At 43.4% G+C, this 18,383-nt stretch overlaps 1 protein-coding gene across 1 annotated transcript in view; it reads left to right on the forward strand.

Annotated features, from left to right (window-relative positions):
• CABIN1 (calcineurin binding protein 1) overlaps positions 1 to 18,383 on the forward strand; it is a 1,089,846-nt gene that overhangs the window by 833,258 nt on the left and 238,205 nt on the right. Inside the window, exon 34 of the mRNA XM_053701973.1 lies at positions 2,485 to 2,559. Coding sequence (XP_053557948.1) covers positions 2,485 to 2,559 — 75 coding nt within the window. The remainder of the gene's footprint in view (positions 1 to 2,484; positions 2,560 to 18,383) is intronic.

Here is an 18,383-nt window from a genome sequence, read left to right on the forward strand (position 1 = left end):
GAATGAAGCTCTCCGTCTTCACGTTCTGCAAACTGTGACACAGTATCTGACATGGCTCTCACCTCATCCGCGCGCTCAGTCCTTAACCCAGAGCTATCGCGCTTGCCTCTTAATTCTGGCAATTTAGATAATACTTCTGTCATAACAGTAGCCATGTCTTGCAAAGTGATTTGTAAGGGCCTCCCTGATGTACTTGGCGCCACAAAATCACGCACCTCCTGAGCGGGAGGCGAAGGTACTGACACGTGAGGAGATTTAGTCGGCATAACTTCCCCCTCGTTGTCTGGTGATAATTTCTTTACATGTAAAGATTGACTTTTATTTAAAGTAGCATCAATGCAATTAGTACATAAATTTCTATTGGGCTCCACATTGGCCTTTAAACATAGTGAACAAAGAGATTCATCTGTGTCAGACATGTTTAAACAGACTAGCAATGAGACTAGCAAGCTTGGAAATACTTTTCTAAATAAATTTACAAGCAATATAAAAAACGCTACTGTGCCTTTAAGAAGCACAAAAGCTGTCACAGTTGAAATAACAATGAACCAAAATAGTTATAGCAACCAATTTTTCACAGTAAATGTATTAAGTTAGCAAAGGATTGCACCCACCAGCAAATGGATGATTAACCCCTTAATACCCAAAAACGGATTAACAATTTAATAATTAACGTTTTTCTCACAGTCAAAACACACTGTCACAGGTCTGCTGTGACTGATTACCTCCCTCAAAATGAATTTTGAAGACCCCTGAGCTCTCTAGAGACGATCTGGATCATGGAGGATGAAGTAGACAGATTGTGACTGAATTTTTACTGCGCAAAAAAGCGCTAAAATAGGCCCCTCCCACTCATATTACAACAGTGGGGAAGCTCAGAAAACTGTTTCTATGCAGAAAACAAAGATGGCCATGTGGTAAAAATCATGCCCCAATAAGTTTTATCACCAAGTACCTCACAAAAAACGATTAACATGCCAGTAAACGTTTTAAACATACATTTGAAAAGTTATGAATTGTTATTAATAAGCCTGCTACCAGTCGCTTTTACTGCAGTTAAGGCTCATACATTATTTCAGTATTAACAGTATTTTCAGAGTCAATTCCATTCCTTAGAAAAATACATTCAGTGTACACACACTCATCAGCCTAATACCAGTCGCTATCACTGCATTTAAGGCTGAACTTACTTTACATTGGTATCAGCAGTATTTTCTCAGTCAATTCCATTCCTCAGAAAAATAATTACTGCGCATACCTCATTTGCAGGGGGGCCCTGCATGCTATTCCCCTTCTCTGAAGTTACCTCACTCCTCAGATGAGAACAGCCAGTGGATCTTAGTTACGTCTGCTAAGATCATAGAAAACGCAGGCAGATTCTTCTTCTAATGCTGCCTGAGAATAAACAGCACACTCCGGTGCCATTTAAAATAACAAACTTTTGATTGTAGAAATAAACTAAGTTAAAAAACACCACAGACCTCTCACAGCGACCTATCTAATTAGGCTGCAAGAGAATGACTGAATATGACATGTGAGTGGAGGAGCTATGTAGCAGCTCTGCTGGGTGATCCTCTTGCAGCTTCCTGTTAGGAAGAGATATATTCCATAAGTAATGGATGACCCGTGGACTGACTACACTTAACAAGAGAAATGTCTGTCTTTGTTGGATTGTACACTGGATGCTTTAGCTATCAGTTATAGGGGTCAGTCATTCACTGGACAGTAGAATTTTACATTGGTTGGTTAAAGTGTAATATATAATTAACTTTTACCTTTACAACAGTTAAATGAGAGACATGTTTTCTGAGGACTGGGGGCATTAATTTTGTTTTTATAAGGTTGCACAGTAAATGCCATTAATTGATTCTTATGTGTGATTTGGTAACTAGGTATCTTTGTGGGGTTTTTGTTGTTATGTTTGTTTTGCCATTTGGCTTTTAGTAGGTAGACTGCTGTTACTGTGTGTCTTAGTAGGCACAGATCTGTTCTTGTGTATCTCAGTAGACCAGTACCAGTTTGCATGAACTGGTACTGGTTTTGCAGTAGCTAGCAGACTATCACTGTGTCTCAGCAGTATATTCCTCATATAGTTGCAGGCTATCTATCATGTGTTTCAATAGAAAGAAGTTGTCTCTGACTTTCAGTAGATTGACTGTCTCTGCTAATAAAATGTAGGTAACTTAATTTAGTTAGATTAAGTCTTAATGTTAAATTTCCCTTTAATTTTGTTAGAGATGCCACAGCTGCAGTTCTGTAGGTAGCTGGATGTCTTTATGAATCTCAGTAAGTGGCTGAGTGTGCCTCAAAAAGTAAATGGTTGTCGGCTTGTCTGCATAGATATCTCACTCTATCTGTGTGTCAGTAGTTAGTTGACTGCACCATTAAGTATTTGGCTATCAAGATGAATCTCAATAGATGTTAGGTGTATACAACGTTACAAGTTCTAAATGAACAAAAGTAATATCCTGTCTCTTTCCTTAGGTTGATGAAGGAGCTGCCTTAGAGCAAGCCATCAAGTTCTGTCAGTTACAGATGGGAGCTGCTGCCCAGAAACAGGTGAGTTACCAGGCTGGAAGAAATATGGCACTGTGGAAGTATGTGTTTGGAGGATTTGCTTGCTTTATTAACAAATATATAATAATCAGTTGCATTTGATTGTAAAATTTGTCTAACCGTGTGTTTAAATTTAATTTATGTGTGGTGTGTGCTTCAGGTAGTATGATTAATTTAAAAAGTGAGTGTTTCTGGGTTTGGTAGATGTGATAAAGCACCCCTAAAAAACTCAAATACCTCCCTCACTCCCCCTCATCCCTCAGTCATTCTTTGCCTTTCGTCACAGGAGGTAGGCAGAGAAGTGTCAGAAGATTGGAGTAGTCTCTAATGGAGGGTAGTACTCTTCGAAATAAGACTGGAGTTTTAAGTAGTCCTGTCAGCCTCTCAGTGAAAGAATGGGTGAAAGTTAGAGTCCGGAGATGCAGGGGGAGTTCTTCTGCGAAACCAGCAGCTCCTTAAGCAATCAGCGTTGATGAATTTTACTGCCTGCTTTATTCTCTCAAGTCCATGTCAGGAGCGATGCTACTAACCTGTCACACTTGAAGGGCCGTGTTCCTGTTCCACGGCATAGATTCTGGTAAGATCGGTTAATTTTATACACATATGATAACGCATGAAGACAGGGTAACAGTGTGTCTCCTTTTATCTTTATAGACTCATGGGTTAATATCCCTGGAAAGGGGATTATTGAACAGGGGGGATTTATACATAATATTTTATTGTGTTTGATGCTATGTCATGTGTGAGATGAGGCTCTAGCAATGTGTGAACAGTCAGGATCGGAGCAGCCTTCTTTTGGCGCGTTTTTTCTATAGTGCAAGGGGGGTCCTGCATGGCACTCCATGTAACCGGGTGTGGCCTCTTCCACTTCCTCTTTCCTGATTGGCAATTGCGGGAGACGTAACGGTTTCTCTGTGGTCCGGGTCATAGGAAGTGGTATGTGCCCCGGCCATTGGTGTATAAAGGTGTCATTTAATTTATCTAGTCTGTATTACAGGCGTAAGCTATGGAGGACTCTGATATGTTAGATTATACTCCCTCTTTAATTAAGTCTAATAACTGTGTTTATTGTGAAGCGGTACAGGTTGATCCGCCTGCTCACATGCTTTGATAAGATTGTAATATCTAAAAAGAATAAGATATTTAGTACTACTGAGCCTTCCACTGCGTCCCCAACATTCATCTCCGATTACACATGCAGCCCCCCAAGGCCCTACTGATCCTCCCGCGGGAGGGGCCGCGTGCCCTCCAGATTTTGCTGCTCAGTTGCAAGAAGTGGTTTCTGCGGCCTTCCATGCCCTACCACGCCCTGCGAAGCGCAAGCGAAGGGAAAGACATAGCCTTCCATCTCAGGGGTCATCTACTCCATTGGATGTCTCTCAGCCTGAGAGATTATCTGATGATGACGCCTCCGACTCGTCGGAGGGTGCCCTCTCTGGGACAGAATCGGCGTCTTCAAAACCTCTGGCTTCGGAGGAACCAGATTTTAAGTTTAAAATGGAGCATTTGCGCTTTTTACTGAAAGAAGTGCTTGCTACGTTGGAGGTCCCGGAACCGAAACTCCTGGAAGAACCTTCTATCCCTAAACTAGATAGGGTTTATGAGGACAGGGTGGTGCCTCAGACCTTCCCAGTGCCCGTGAAGATGGCTACTATTATTAAGAAAGAGTGAGAGAAACTGGGCTCGTCCTTTTCTCCTTCTACCTCTTTTAAGAAGTTGTTCCCCATTCCGGACTCTCGAGCTATGGGGGCCATTCCTAAGGTGAATGGAGCTATCTCCACGCTCGCCAAGCGTACCACTTTTCCCCTCGAGGATAGTTCGTCGTTCACGGAGACCATGGATAAAAAGTTAATGTCCATGTTGAGAAAGATCTTTCAACTTACGGGGTTGGTTTTCCAACCTGCAGCAGCAATCGCTGCGGTGGGGGGAGCGGCTACTTACTGGTGTGACGCACTGTCCGCTTTAGTCGAGGTGGAGACTCCCCTCGAGGAGATACAGGAAAAGATTAAGGCCTTAAGGGTAGCCAATTCTTTTATCTGTGATGCAAACATGCAGGTCCTTCGCCTGAATGCCAAGACATCAGGTTTCTCTGTTCTAGCTCGTAGGGCGCTGTGGTTAAAGTCGTGTTCGGCTGACATGACTTCCAAGTCGAGATTACTATCTCTCCTGTTTCAAGGGAAAGTTCTCTTTAGTCTAGGCCTGGACTCTATAATATGCAGGATAAGAAGAATAAGCCTAAGGGCTCTACTTTTTCTTCCCTTTCGTTCAGACAAGTCTCAGCGCCAGCAGCCTTCTGCAAAGGCCGAACAGTCCAAGAGATCTTGGAAGCCAGCTCAATCTTGGAACAAGTCCAAGCAGAGCAAGAAGCCTGCCGAGACAAAGTCAGCATGCAGGGGCAGCCCCCGATCCGTCGCTGGATCGCGTAGGGGGAAGACTATCTCTGTTCACAAAGGCTTGAAAAAGAGACATACAGGATCCTTGGGTTCTGGAGGTTATCTCCCAGGGTTACAGGATAGGGTTCAAGACTCATCCGCCCAGGGGAAAATTCCTCCTGTCAAACCTATCCTCAAGACCAGAGAAGAGAGACACCTTTCTACAGTGCGTGAGGGATCTCTCATATCTCGAGAGAGTACCTTAAGCAGAAAGGGGTCTATGGAACTATTCAAACCTTTTCGTGGTCCCAAAGAAGGAGGGCACATTCCACCCAATTCTGGACCTAACGTGCCCAAACAAGTTTCTGTCAGTCCCATCCTTTAAAATGGAGACGGTCAGATCGATTCTGCCCCTAGTTCAAGAGGGGCAATTTATGATGACAATAGACTTGAAGTATGCTTACCTTCACGTGCCAATCCACAAGGGCCACATCAGGTCCCTAAGATTCTTGTTTCTGGACCAACACTTAGTTTGTGGCCCTACAGTTCAGTCTGGCGACTGCCCCAATAGTCTTTACGAAGGTTCGGGGGGCACTGCTCATGGAAGCGAGAGCCAGAGGAAATGCGGTGGTTCCTTATCTGGACCATGTCCTGGTTCAGTCTCCGTCCTGCAGTCTCGTGGAGGACCACTCGAGGGCTCTTCTTCTTCTCCTTCAATCCCATGGATGGAAGATAAACGAAGGAAAGAGTTTCCTGGTTCCCAGCAACAGGGTGTAGTTTCTGGGTACGATAATAGATTCTATATCCATAAAAGTATTCTTGATAGATCAGAGACGTTCCAAGATTGCGTCTAGCTGTCTTGCCCTTCAGACCTCCTCAAGGCCATCTGTGGCCAGATGTATGGAGGTGATTGGGTTCATGGTTTCCAGCATAGATGTCATTCCATTTGCCAGGTTCCATCTCAGACCTCTTCAGTTATGCATGTTGAGACAATGGAACAGCGACCACTCAGATCTATCCCAACAGATCTTTCTGGACAACCGAGTGAGGGAATCCCCCTCTTAGTAGATCCGTCCGGGACAGCTGGCCCAGGGGACACAAGTCTATAAGGATGGGGAGCTGTTTGGGGTGCCAGAAGGGCACAGGGCAGGTGGACTCGAGAGGAGTCGGCTCTACCAATAAATATTCTGCAACTTTGAGCAATATTCAAGGCTCTGAGGGCTTGGCCCCACCTGGTGTCGTCCCGATTCATCAGATTTCAGTCGGACAACATTACCTCGGCTTACATAAACCATCAGGGGGGAACGAGAAGCTCCCTTGCAATGAGGGAAGTATCTCGGATTCTGGAGTGGGCAGAGACTCACAATTGTTCTCTCTGAGCAATTCACATTCCGGGTGTGGACAACTGGGAAGCTGATTTTCTCAGTAGACAATTGTTTCATCCGGGGGAATGGTCTCTCCATCCCGAGGTGTTTGCAAAGATCTGCATCAGATGGGGGACGTCAGAGATAGACCTCATGGCGTCCAGACTCAACTTCAAGCTACCCAGATATGGGTCGCGGTCCAGGGACCCACAGGCAGAGCTGATAGATGCCTTAGCGGTGCCTTGGGAGTTCAACCTAATTTACATTTTACCACCGTTGCCACTTCTTCCTCGAGTGGTGGCCCCAGGGACACAAGTCTATAAGGATGGGGAGCTGTTTGGGGTGCCAGAAGGGCACAGGGCAGGTGGACTCGAGAGGAGTCGACTCTACCAATAAATATTCTGCAACTTTGAGCAATATTCAAGGCTCTGAGGGCTTGGCCCCACCTGGGGTCGTCCCGATTCATCAGATTTCAGTCGGACAACATTACCTCGGCTTACATAAACCATCAGGGGGGAACGAGAAGCTCCCTTGCAATGAGGGAAGTATCTCGGATTCTGGAGTGGGCAGAGACTCACAATTGTTCTCTCTGAGCGATTCACATTCCGGGTGTGGACAACTGGGAAGCTGATTTTCTCAGTAGACAATTGTTTCATCCGGGGGAATGGTCTCTCCATCCCGAGGTGTTTGCAAAGATCTGCATCAGATGGGGGACGCCAGAGATAGACCTCATGGCGTCCAGACTCAACTTCAAGCTACCCAGATATGGGTCGCGGTCCAGGGACCCACAGGCAGAGCTGATAGATGCCTTAGCGGTGCCTTGGGAGTTCAACCTAATTTACATTTTACCACCGTTGCCACTTCTTCCTCGAGTGGTGGCCCGCATCAAACAGGAGCAAGCTTCAACCATTCTGGTTGCTCCGTTGTGGCCACGGAGGACATGGTTTGCGGATCTGGTTGGGATGTCATTGTCTCCTCCTTGGAGGTTGCCCTGTCGCAGAGATCTGCTGGTTCAGGGTCCCTTTCTACATCAAAATCTTGATTCTCTGAGGCTGACTACATGGTGATTGAACGCCTAGTCTTAGCCAAGAGAGGTTTTTCCAAGCGAGTAACTGATACTCTCATCCAGGCCAGGAAGCCGGTCACTCGTCGCATCTATTCTAAGGTGTGGATGACCTACTTATCCTGGTGTGAGGACCGTGGATATCCCTGGCACAAGGTTAGGGTATCCAGGATTTCTCCACGATGGACTGGATAAGGGTCTTGCCGCCAGTTCCTTAAAGGGACAGATTTCGGCGTTATCGGTGCTGTTACACAAGAAGCTAGCGGAGCTTCCTGATATTCATTCCTTTGTTCAGGCTCTGTCTAGGATCAGACCTGTCTTTAGAAATTCTGCTCCTCCTTGGAGCTTAAACTTGGTTCTTAAGGTTTTGCAGAGGGCTTCGTTTGAGCCTATGCATGCGCTTGACATTAAAATTCTTTCCTTGAAGGTTCTATTTCTTATGGCTATTGCATCGGCTTGCAGATAAGGCTGTGCTTCGCAATGGGTTGGGTTTTCTTCCCAAGGTGGTATCAGATCGTAACATCAATCAGGAGATAGTCGTTCCTTCGTTGTGTCCTAACCTTTCTTCATCTAAGGAGAGGTTACTGCATAACTTGGATGTGGTTTGAGCCTTGAAGTTTTATCTTCAGGCCACGAAAAGGTTTCAGACAGACTTTGTCCTTATTTGTGGTGTATTCAGGAAAGCGTAGGGGGCAGAGGGCCTCTTCCACTTCTCTGTCTTTTTGGTTGAGGAGCATTATCCGTTTGGCCTATGAGACAGTGGGACATAAGCCTCCTTCAGCGGATTATGGCTCTCTCAACTAGAGTGGTGGCTTCTTCTTGGGCTTTTAAGAACAAGGCCTCTGTGGAGCAGATTTGTAAGGCAGCTACTTGGTCCTCCTTACATACTTTTACAAAGTTTTACAAATTTTATGTTTTTGTTTCGGCGGAAGCTGTTTTTGGGAGAAAAGTTCTGCAGGCTGTGGTGCCCTCAGTTTAGGGTCCGCCTCCTTTTACACTCCCATTTTTGTTTATTCAGTGTCCTTTTAGAGCTTGGGTATTTGTTCCCACAAGTAATGAATGAAGCAGTGGACTCTCCTCCCATTAAGATGGAAAACATAAATTATGCTTACCTGATAATTTCATTTCCATCTGTGGGAGGAGAGTCCACTGCTTCCGCCCGTTTGCTACGGTGGGCAGACCTAAATTTAATATTATTCTTCTGGCACCATTTATACCCTGATATTTCTCCTACTGTTCCTTGTTCCCTTGGCAGAATGACTGGGGATGAGGGGAGTGGGGGAGGTATTTAAGTCTTTGGTTGGGGTGTCTTTGCCTCCTCCTGGTGGCCAGGTTCTTATTTCCACGAGTAATGAATGAAGCAGTGGACTCTCCTCCCACAGATGGAAATGAAATTATCAGGTAAGCATAATTTATGTTTTCTTGGAAGGTTTTGTTCCTTTTGGCTATCTCTTCTGCTAGAAGAATTTCCGAATTGTCTGTTCTTTCTTGTGACCCTCCTTATCTTATTTTTCATCAGGATAAGGCAGTCTTAAGGACTGTTTATTTTTTGCCTAAAGTTGTGTCTTCAGACAATATCAGTAGGCAAATTGTTGTCTCTCCTTTGTGTTCTAATCCCAAGAAAGCTTCAGAGAGATCTTTGCATAATTTGGCTGTTAATAGAACATTGAAGTATTACATTGATACTACTAAGGATTTCAGACAAACTTCTAGTATTTTTGTTAAAGTACCACTCAATGCAGTAGAATTGCATAATTAACAAGTGCATAATAAAAAGACAATGCAATAACACCTATTCTGAATTTCAAATAAGCAGTAGATTTTTTTTGGACAAATGTATTTTTTCCTCACATTTTTCGGCCCCCTGTATCATGTGACAGACATCAACCAATAACAGACTAGTATACATATACCCTGTGAGCTTGTGCACATGCTCATTAGGATCATGTTCTCCAGAAAGTGTGCATATAAAAAAAATATGCAAAATTTGATAATGGAAGTAAATTGGAAAATGCCTTAAAACTACATGCTTTTTCTGGATCATAAAATATTATTTTGACATCTGTCCCTTAAACTTTCCTGACTCTAAGAAAGGACAGAAGGTTTCTGCTGTTTCTTTGGCTTCTTTGTTGAAACTTTTCATTCATAAGACTTACTTGGAGGCAGGTCAGCCTCCACCAAAACAGATAACTGCTTATTCTTCTAGATCAGTTGCCACTTTCAGAATGAGGCTTCAGTTGACAAAATTTGCAAGGCAGCTACTTGGTCTTCTTTGCATACTTTTACTAAATTCTACCATTTTGATGTTTTTGCTTCTTTTGAGGAAGCCTTTATTTGGAAGGTCCTTCTGGCAGTTGTCTCAGCATTATTTATTTTTCTCCAACATAGGTGTGTCCGGTCCACGGCGTCATCCTTACTTGTGGGATATTCTCTTCCCCAACAGGAAATGGCAAAGAGCCCAGCAAAGCTGGTCACATGATCCCTCCTAGGCTCCGCCTTCCCCAGTCATTCTCTTTGCCGTTGTACAGGCAACATCTCCACGGAGATGGCTTAGAGTTTTTTGGTGTTTAAATGTAGTTTTTATTCTTCAATCAAGAGTTTGTTATTTTAAAATAGTGCTGGTATGTACTATTTACTCTGAAACAGAAAAGAGATGAAGATTTCTGTTTGTAAGAGGAAAATGATTTTAGCAACCGTTACTAAAATCGATGGCTGTTTCCACACAGGACTGTTGAGAGGAATTAACTTCAGTTGGGGGAAACAGTGAGCAGACTTTTGCTGCTTGAGGTATGACACATTTCTAACAAGACTAGGTAATGCTGGAAGCTGTCATTTTCCCTATGGGATCCGGTAAGCCATTTTTATTACATAAGAATAAAGGGCTTCACAAGGGCTTTTAAGACTGGTAGACATTTTCTGGGCTAAAACGATTGATATATAAGCATTTTTAATACTTCATAGCTTTGAGGAGTTATTTTATTCTTGGGAATTATGTAAAATAACCGGCAGGCACTATATTGGACACCTTTTTCTCTAGGGGCTTTCCCTAATCATAGGCAGAGCCTCATTTTCGCGCCTCTATTGCGCAGTTGTTTTTGGGAAGCAAGACATGCAGATGCATGTGTGAGGAGCTCAGATACATAGAAAAAGCTTTCTGAAGGCGTCATTTGGTATCGTATTCCCCTTTGGGCTTGGTTGGGTCTCAGCAAAGCAGATACCAGGGACTGTATAGGGGTTAAATATAAAAACGGCTCCGGTTCCGTTATTTTAAGAGTTAAAGCTTTCAAATTTGGTGTGCAATACTTTTAAGGCTTTAAGACACTGTGGTGAAATTTGAACAATTCCTTCATACTTTTTCACATTTGCAGTAATAAAGTGTGTTCAGTTTAAAATTTAAAGTGACAGTAACGGTTTTATTTTAAAACGTTTTTTGTACTTTGTTATCAAGTTTATGCCTGTTTAACATGTCTGAACTATCAGATAGACTGTGTTCTGTATGTGGGGAAGCCAAGGTTCCTTCTCATTTAAATAGATGTGATTTATGTGACACAAAATTTAGAGAAAATGATGCCCAAGATGATTCCTCAAGTGAGGGGAGTAAGCATGGTACTGCATCATCCCCTCCTTCGTCTACGCCAGTCTTGCCCACACAGGAGGCCCCTAGTACATCTAGTGCGCCAATACTCCTTACTATGCAACAATTAACGGCTGTAATGGATAATTCTATCAAAAACATTTTAGCCAAAATGCCCACTTATCAGCGAAAGCGCGACTGCTCTGTTTTAGAAAATACTGAAGAGCATGAGGACGCTGATGATATTGGTTCTGAAGTGCCCCTACACCAGTCTGAGGGGGCCAGGGAGGTTTTGTCTGAGGGAGAAATTTCAGATTCAGGGAAAATTTCTCAACAAGCTGAACCTGATGTGATTACATTCAAATTTAAATTGGAACATCTCCGCGCTCTGCTTAAGGAGGTGTTATCTACTCTGGATGATTGTGAGAATTTGGTCATTCCAGAGAAATTATGTAAGATGGACAAGTTCCTAGAGGTCCCGGGGCCCCCCGAAGCTTTTCCTATACCCAAGCGGGTGGCGGACATTGTAAACAAAGAATGGGAAAGGCCCGGCATACCTTTCGTCCCTCCCCCTATATTTAAGAAATTGTTTCCTATGGTCGACCCCAGAAAGGACTTATGGCAGACAGTCCCCAAGGTCGAGGGGGCGGTTTCTACTCTAAACAAACGCACCACTATCCCCATAGAAGATAGTTGTGCTTTCAAAGATCCTATGGATAAAAAATTAGAGGGTTTGCTTAAAAAGATGTTTGTTCAGCAAGGTTACCTTCTACAACCAATTTCATGCATTGTTCCTGTCACTACAGCAGCGTGTTTCTGGTTCGATGAACTAGAAAAGGCGCTCAATAAAGATTCTTCTTATGAGGAGATTTTGGACAGAATTCATGCTCTCAAATTGGCTAACTCTTTTACTTTAGACGCCACTTTGCAATTGGCTAGATTAGCGGCGAAAAATTCTGGGTTTGCTATTGTGGCGCGCAGAGCGCTTTGGCTAAAATCTTGGTCAGCGGATGCGTCTTCCAAGAACAAATTGCTTAACATTCCTTTCAAGGGGAAAACGCTGTTTGGCCCTGACTTGAAAGAGATTATTTCTGATATCACTGGGGGCAAGGGCCACGCCCTTCCTCAGGATAGGTCTTTCAAGGCTAAGAATAAACCAAATTTTCATCCCTTTCGCAGAAACGGACCAGCCCCAAGTGCTACATCCTCTAAGCAAGAGGGTAATACTTCTCAAGCCAAGCCAGCCTGGAGGCCAATGCAAGGCTGGAACAAAGGTAAGCAGGCCAAGAAACCTGCCACTGCTACCAAGACAGCATGAGATGTTGGCCCCCGATCCAGGACCGGATCTGGTGGGGGGCAGACTTTCTCTCTTCGCTCAGGCTTGGGCAAGAGATGTTCTGGATCCTTGGGCGCTGGAAATAGTCTCCCAAGGTTATCTTCTGGAATTCAAGGGGCTTCCCCCAAGGGGGAGGTTCCACAGGTCTCAATTGTCTTCAGACCACATAAAAAGACAGGCATTCTTACATTGTGTAGAAGACCTGTTAAAAATGGGAGTGATTCATCCTGTTCCATTAGGAGAACAAGGGATGGGGTTCTACTCCAATCTGTTCATAGTTCCCAAAAAAGAGGGAACATTCAGACCAATCTTAGATCTCAAGATCCTAAACAAGTTTCTCAAGGTTCCATCGTTCAAAATGGAAACCATTCGAACAATTCTTCCTTCCATCCAGGAAGGTCAATTCATGACCACGGTGGATTTAAAGGATGCGTATCTACATATTCCTATCCACAAGGAACATCATCGGTTCCTAAGGTTCGCCTTTCTGGACAAGCATTACCAGTTTGTGGCACTTCCATTCGGATTAGCCACTGCTCCAAGAATTTTCACAAAGGTACTGGGGTCCCTTCTAGCGGTGCTACGACCAAGGGGCATTGCAGTAGTACCTTACTTGGACGACATTCTGATTCAAGCGTCGTCCCTTCCACAAGCAAAGGCTCATACGGACATTGTCCTGGCCTTTCTGAGATCTCACGGGTGGAAAGTGAACGTAGAAAAAAGTTCTCTATCTCCGTCAACAAGAGTTCCCTTCTTGGGAACAATAATAGACTCCTTAGAAATGAGGATTTTTCTGACAGAGGCCAGAAAATCAAAACTTCTAAACTCTTGTCAAGTACTTCATTCTGTTCCTCTTCCTTCCATAGCGCAGTGCATGGAAGTAATAGGTTTGATGGTCGCGGCAATGGACATAGTTCCTTTTGCGCGAATTCATCTGAGACCATTACAACTGTGCATGCTCAGTCAGTGGAATGGGGATTATACAGACTTGTCTCCGACGATACAAGTAGATCAGAGGACCAGAGATTCACTCCGTTGGTGGCTGTCCCTGGACAACCTGTCACAGGGGATGAGCTTCCGCAGACCAGAGTGGGTCATTGTCACGACCGACGCCAGTCTGGTGGGCTGGGGCGCTGTCTGGGGACTCCTGAAAGCTCAGGGTCTTTGGTCTCGGGAAGAATCTCTTCTCCCGATAAATATTCTGGAACTGAGAGCGATATTCAATGCTCTCAAGGCTTGGCCTCAGCTAGCAAAGGCCAAATTCATACGGTTTCAATCGGACAACATGACGACTGTTGCGTATATCAACCATCAAGGGGGAACAAGGAGTTCCCTGGCGATGGAAGAAGTGACCAAAATCATTCAATGGGCGGAGACTCACTCCTGCCACTTGTCTGCAATCCACATCCCAGGAGTGGAAAATTGGGAAGCGGATTTTCTGAGTCGTCAGACATTTCATCCGGGGGAGTGGGAACTCCATCCGGAAATCTTTGCCCAAATTACTCAGTTGTGGGGCATTCCAGACATGGATCTGATGGCCTCTCGTCAGAACTTCAAGGTTCCTTGCTACGGGTCCAGATCCAGGGATCCCAAGGCGACTCTAGTAGATGCACTAGTAGCACCTTGGACCTTCAACCTAGCTTATGTATTCCCACCGTTTCCTCTCATCCCCAGGCTGGTAGCCAGGATCAATCAGGAGAGGGCATCGGTGATCTTGATAGCTCCTGCGTGGCCACGCAGGACTTGGTATGCAGACCTGGTGAATATGTCATCGGCTCCACCATGGAAGCTACCTTTGAGACGGGACCTTCTTGTTCAAGGTCCGTTCGAACATCCGAATCTGGTCTCACTCCAACTGACTGCTTGGAGATTGAACGCTTGATTTTATCAAAGCGAGGGTTCTCAGATTCTGTCATTGATACTCTTGTTCAGGCCAGAAAGCCTGTAACTAGAAAAATCTACCATAAAATATGGAAAAAATATATCTGTTGGTGTGAATCTAAAGGATTCCCTTGGGACAAGATAAAAATTCCTAAGATTCTATCCTTTCTTCAAGAAGGTTTGGAGAAAGGATTATCTGCAAGTTCTTTGAAGGGACAGATTTCTGCTTTGTCTGTGTTACTTCACAAAAAGCTGGCGGCTGTGCCAGATGTTCAAGCTTTTGTTCAGGCTCTGGTTAGAATCAAGCCTGTTTACAAACCTTTGACTCCTCCTTGGAGTCTCAATTTAGTTCTTTCAGTTCTTCAGGGGGTTCCGTTTGAACCCTTACATTCCGTTGATATTAAGTTATTATCTTGGAAAGTTTTGTTTTTGGTTGCAATTTCTTCTGCTAGAAGAGTTTCAGAGTTATCTGCTCTGCAGTGTTCTCCTCCTTATCTGGTGTAACATGCAGATAAGGTGGTTTTGCGTACTAATCCTGGTTTTCTTCCGAAAGTTGTTTCCAACAAAAACATTAACCAGGAGATAGTCGTGCCTTCTTTGTGTCCGAATCCAGTTTCAAAGAAGGAACGTTTGTTGCACAATTTGGATGTAGTTCGTGCTCTAAAATTCTATTTAGATGCTACAAAGGATTTTAGACAAACATCTTCCTTGTTTGTTGTTTATTCTGGTAAAAGGAGAGGTCAAAAAGCAACTTCTACCTCTCTCTCTTTTTGGCTTAAAAGCATCATCAGATTGGCTTACGAGACTGCCGGACGGCAGCCTCCTGAAAGAATCACAGCTCATTCCACTAGGGCCGTGGCTTCCACATGGGCCTTCAAGAACGAGGCTTCTGTTGATCAGATATGTAAGGCAGCGACTTGGTCTTCACTGCACACTTTTACTAAATTTTACAAATTTGATACTTTTGCTTCTTCTGAGGCTATTTTTGGGAGAAAGGTTTTGCAAGCCGTGGTGCCTTCCATCTAGGTGACCTGATTTGGTCCCTCCCATCATCCGTGTCCTAAAGCTTTGGTATTGGTTCCCACAAGTAAGGATGACGCCGTGGACCGGACACACCTATGTTGGAGAAAACAGAATTTATGTTTACCTGATAAATTACTTTCTCCAACGGTGTGTCCGGCCCACGGCCCGCCCTGGTTTTTTAATCAGGTCTGATAATTTATTTTCTTTAACTACAGTCACCACGGTATCATATGATTTCTCCTATGCAAATATTCCTCCTTTACGTCGGTCGAATGACTGGGGAAGGCGGAGCCTAGGAGGGATCATGTGACCAGCTTTGCTGGGCTCTTTGCCATTTCCTGTTGGGGAAGAGAATATCCCACAAGTAAGGATGACGCCGTGGACCGGACACACCGTTTGAGAAAGTAATTTATCAGGTAAACATAAATTCTGTTTTTGCCTGATTTTCTTTAAATTTAAAGTGCATTTAAAAATAAAAGAATGCCCATTTTGGTTTGTTTTTTTAGAGGTTGTGGATTTCATTTTTCATTGAAAAAAGGATGTTTCAAAATCCCACCCTTTGTCTCATTACTGCTGTACTCGACAGCATGGGTATTAGTTCTCAGGAGTAATGGATCATGGAATCTCACCACCTGTATGACTGAAATATGTAATTTATGCTTACGTGATAAATTAATTTCTTTCATGGTGTTGAGAGTCCACGAGACCTCACTTTTTGGGGTTGTATTTTTTTTTTAAGCATATATTTTTTCCCTGCTCCTTTTACAGCTCTTTTTGCTTTTTCCTACCTCATTTTCCTTGGCTATACATTTGACTGAGGTACCTGTGAGGTGGGAGAATTTTTATAGAGCTCTTGGAGTTTGGATATCTTTGCTCCACCTAGTGGTGGGAAAGAGTAATTCCCAGGAGTAATGGATTGTGGACTCTCACCACCATGAAATAAATTAATTTATTAGATAAGCATAAATTGTTTTTTCTCCCATTTAATTTGTTTTCAAGGTACCATTTACCTGCTGTAGTCTTAAATTGTATACTAATGGCTGATTTATCATTTGAAATAGCTCATTTTGCCTGTTGTATCCCATCTATACAGAAAATTTCAATACTTAAATAAAGATTGTAGGAAAACTATATAAACGAGAAGGTTTTGATGAAATCTTAATCCCAGTGTGGGTTGTGACAGAGATTTACTAAAATGTTAATTTTCCATTGTTCTCTGTAAGGGCCCAGTGTAAAGCTCTCTGGTCTGGTGAGTTTCTTCCAAGAAGTCTTATTAGTATTGAGTGTTCCCCTCCAAGAATTTTAAAAAGGCAAGTTTTTGATTGAGAGCTGTTTATGTAGCAATTCGGGTTCTGGATGTGAAGGAGAGACAACTACATTACTATAAAATACTCATAATCCGCCTCAAAGATTTTGTGTGATTTATTTTAATGTCGGCGATTTTGTTGTTGTCAAGACCTTTGTACTGGTCTTTGGTTAAACAGCGAGAAATAAGATAAGGATGAACTTGTGTTTATAATTAGACATATAAGTTAATGTGGTCTGCTCTCCCAAGCTCAGCCCATTAACTCTGCAGCTGGTTTAACAAGTCATTGGAAACACATTAAAGTGAAGGTCCATTTTGATGAATTAGTGCCCGGTTTTTAATAAACCTATTAAAAACAAGGGCACTTTAATTCATCAAAATTGACATTTCACTGTTTTCTTCCAAAACTTACCTTTTTATCCTGAATTCCACTCCAGCGATTCCCCCGGCCGTCGGAAGCCTCTGCAGACGTCAGAAATGACGAATCAGGCTTCCTCCAATCACAGCTTCTCCCCCCCCTGGGGGAATCTTGGCCTGATGCAACACTGTGATTGGAGGAAGCCAGATTCGTCATTTTGGACCCGCGAAGATGGCTTGCAACGGGCAGAGGAAGTGCTGGAGCGGCTGCCAGGATTAAAAGGTAAGTTTTTTGAAGAAAACAGTGAAATGTCAATTTTGATGAATTAAAGTGCCCTTGTTTTTAATAGGTTTATTAAAAACCGGGCACAAATTCATCAAAATGGACCTTCACTTTAAGGGGAAGCCAATTTCTCCAATATTGGTGTGTCCGGTCCACGGCGTCATCCATAACTTGTGGGAATATTCTCTTCCCCAACAGGAAATGGCAAAGAGCACAGCAAAAGCTGTCCATATAGCCCCTCCCAGGCTCCGCCCCCCCAGTCATTCTCTTTGCCGCTCTGAACAAGTAGCATCTCCACGGAGATGGTGAAGAGTATGTGGTGTTTAGTTGTAGTTTTTTATTCTTCTATCAAGAGTTTGTTATTTTAAAATAGTGCTGGTATGTACTATTTACTCTGAAACAGAAAGAGATGAAGAGTTCTGTTTAAAAGAGGAGTATGATTTTAGCAGCAGTAACTAAAATCAATTGCTGTTCCCACGCAGGACTGTTGAGCTGAGAGAACTTCAGTTGGGGGGAACAGTTTGCAGACTTTTCTGCTCAAGGTATGACTAGCCATTTTTCTAACAAGACTGTGTAATGCTGGAAGGCTGTCATTTTCCCTCATGGGGATCGGTAAGCCATTTTCTTAGACTTAGAAAGAATAAAGGGCTTATTATGGGCTATTAACTGGTGGACACTCTTAAGGGCTAAATCGATTGTTTATTTAAGATATTATTTAAAGTTTTGAAGTGGATTTCAAACTTTTTACTATTTGGAGAAAGTTTTTATCGCCAGGCACTAGTTAAGACACCTTCCCAGTCAGGAAGGGCCTTTCACTATAGTAGGCAGAGCCTCATTTTTGCGCCATTATTGCGCAGTTACTTTTGAGTACAGTGCATGCAGCTGCATGTGTGAGGGTCTGGTATCCACTGAAAACGTTCCTAGAAGGCTTGAATTGGTATCGTATACCCCCCTGGGATTGGTGAAGTCGCAACAAAGGCTGTGGCTGGGACTGTAGTGGGGTTAAAATTGCAAACGGCTCCGGTTTCCACATTTTAAGGGTTAACAGCTTGAAAATTGGGGTGCAATACTTTGAATGCATTAAGACACTGTGGTAAAGATTGGATAATTCCTTCATAGTTTTTCACATATTTAGTAATAAAGTGTGCCCTGTTTAACATTTAAAGAGACAGTAACGGTTTTGTTTTAAAACGGTTTTTGTGCTTTATTAACCAGTTTAAGCCTGTTTAACATGTCTGTACCTTCAGATAGATCATGTTCTGTATGTA

Source organism: Bombina bombina, chromosome 2 (genome assembly GCF_027579735.1).
Source record: "Bombina bombina isolate aBomBom1 chromosome 2, aBomBom1.pri, whole genome shotgun sequence".
Taxonomy (NCBI): Eukaryota; Metazoa; Chordata; class Amphibia; order Anura; family Bombinatoridae; genus Bombina; species Bombina bombina.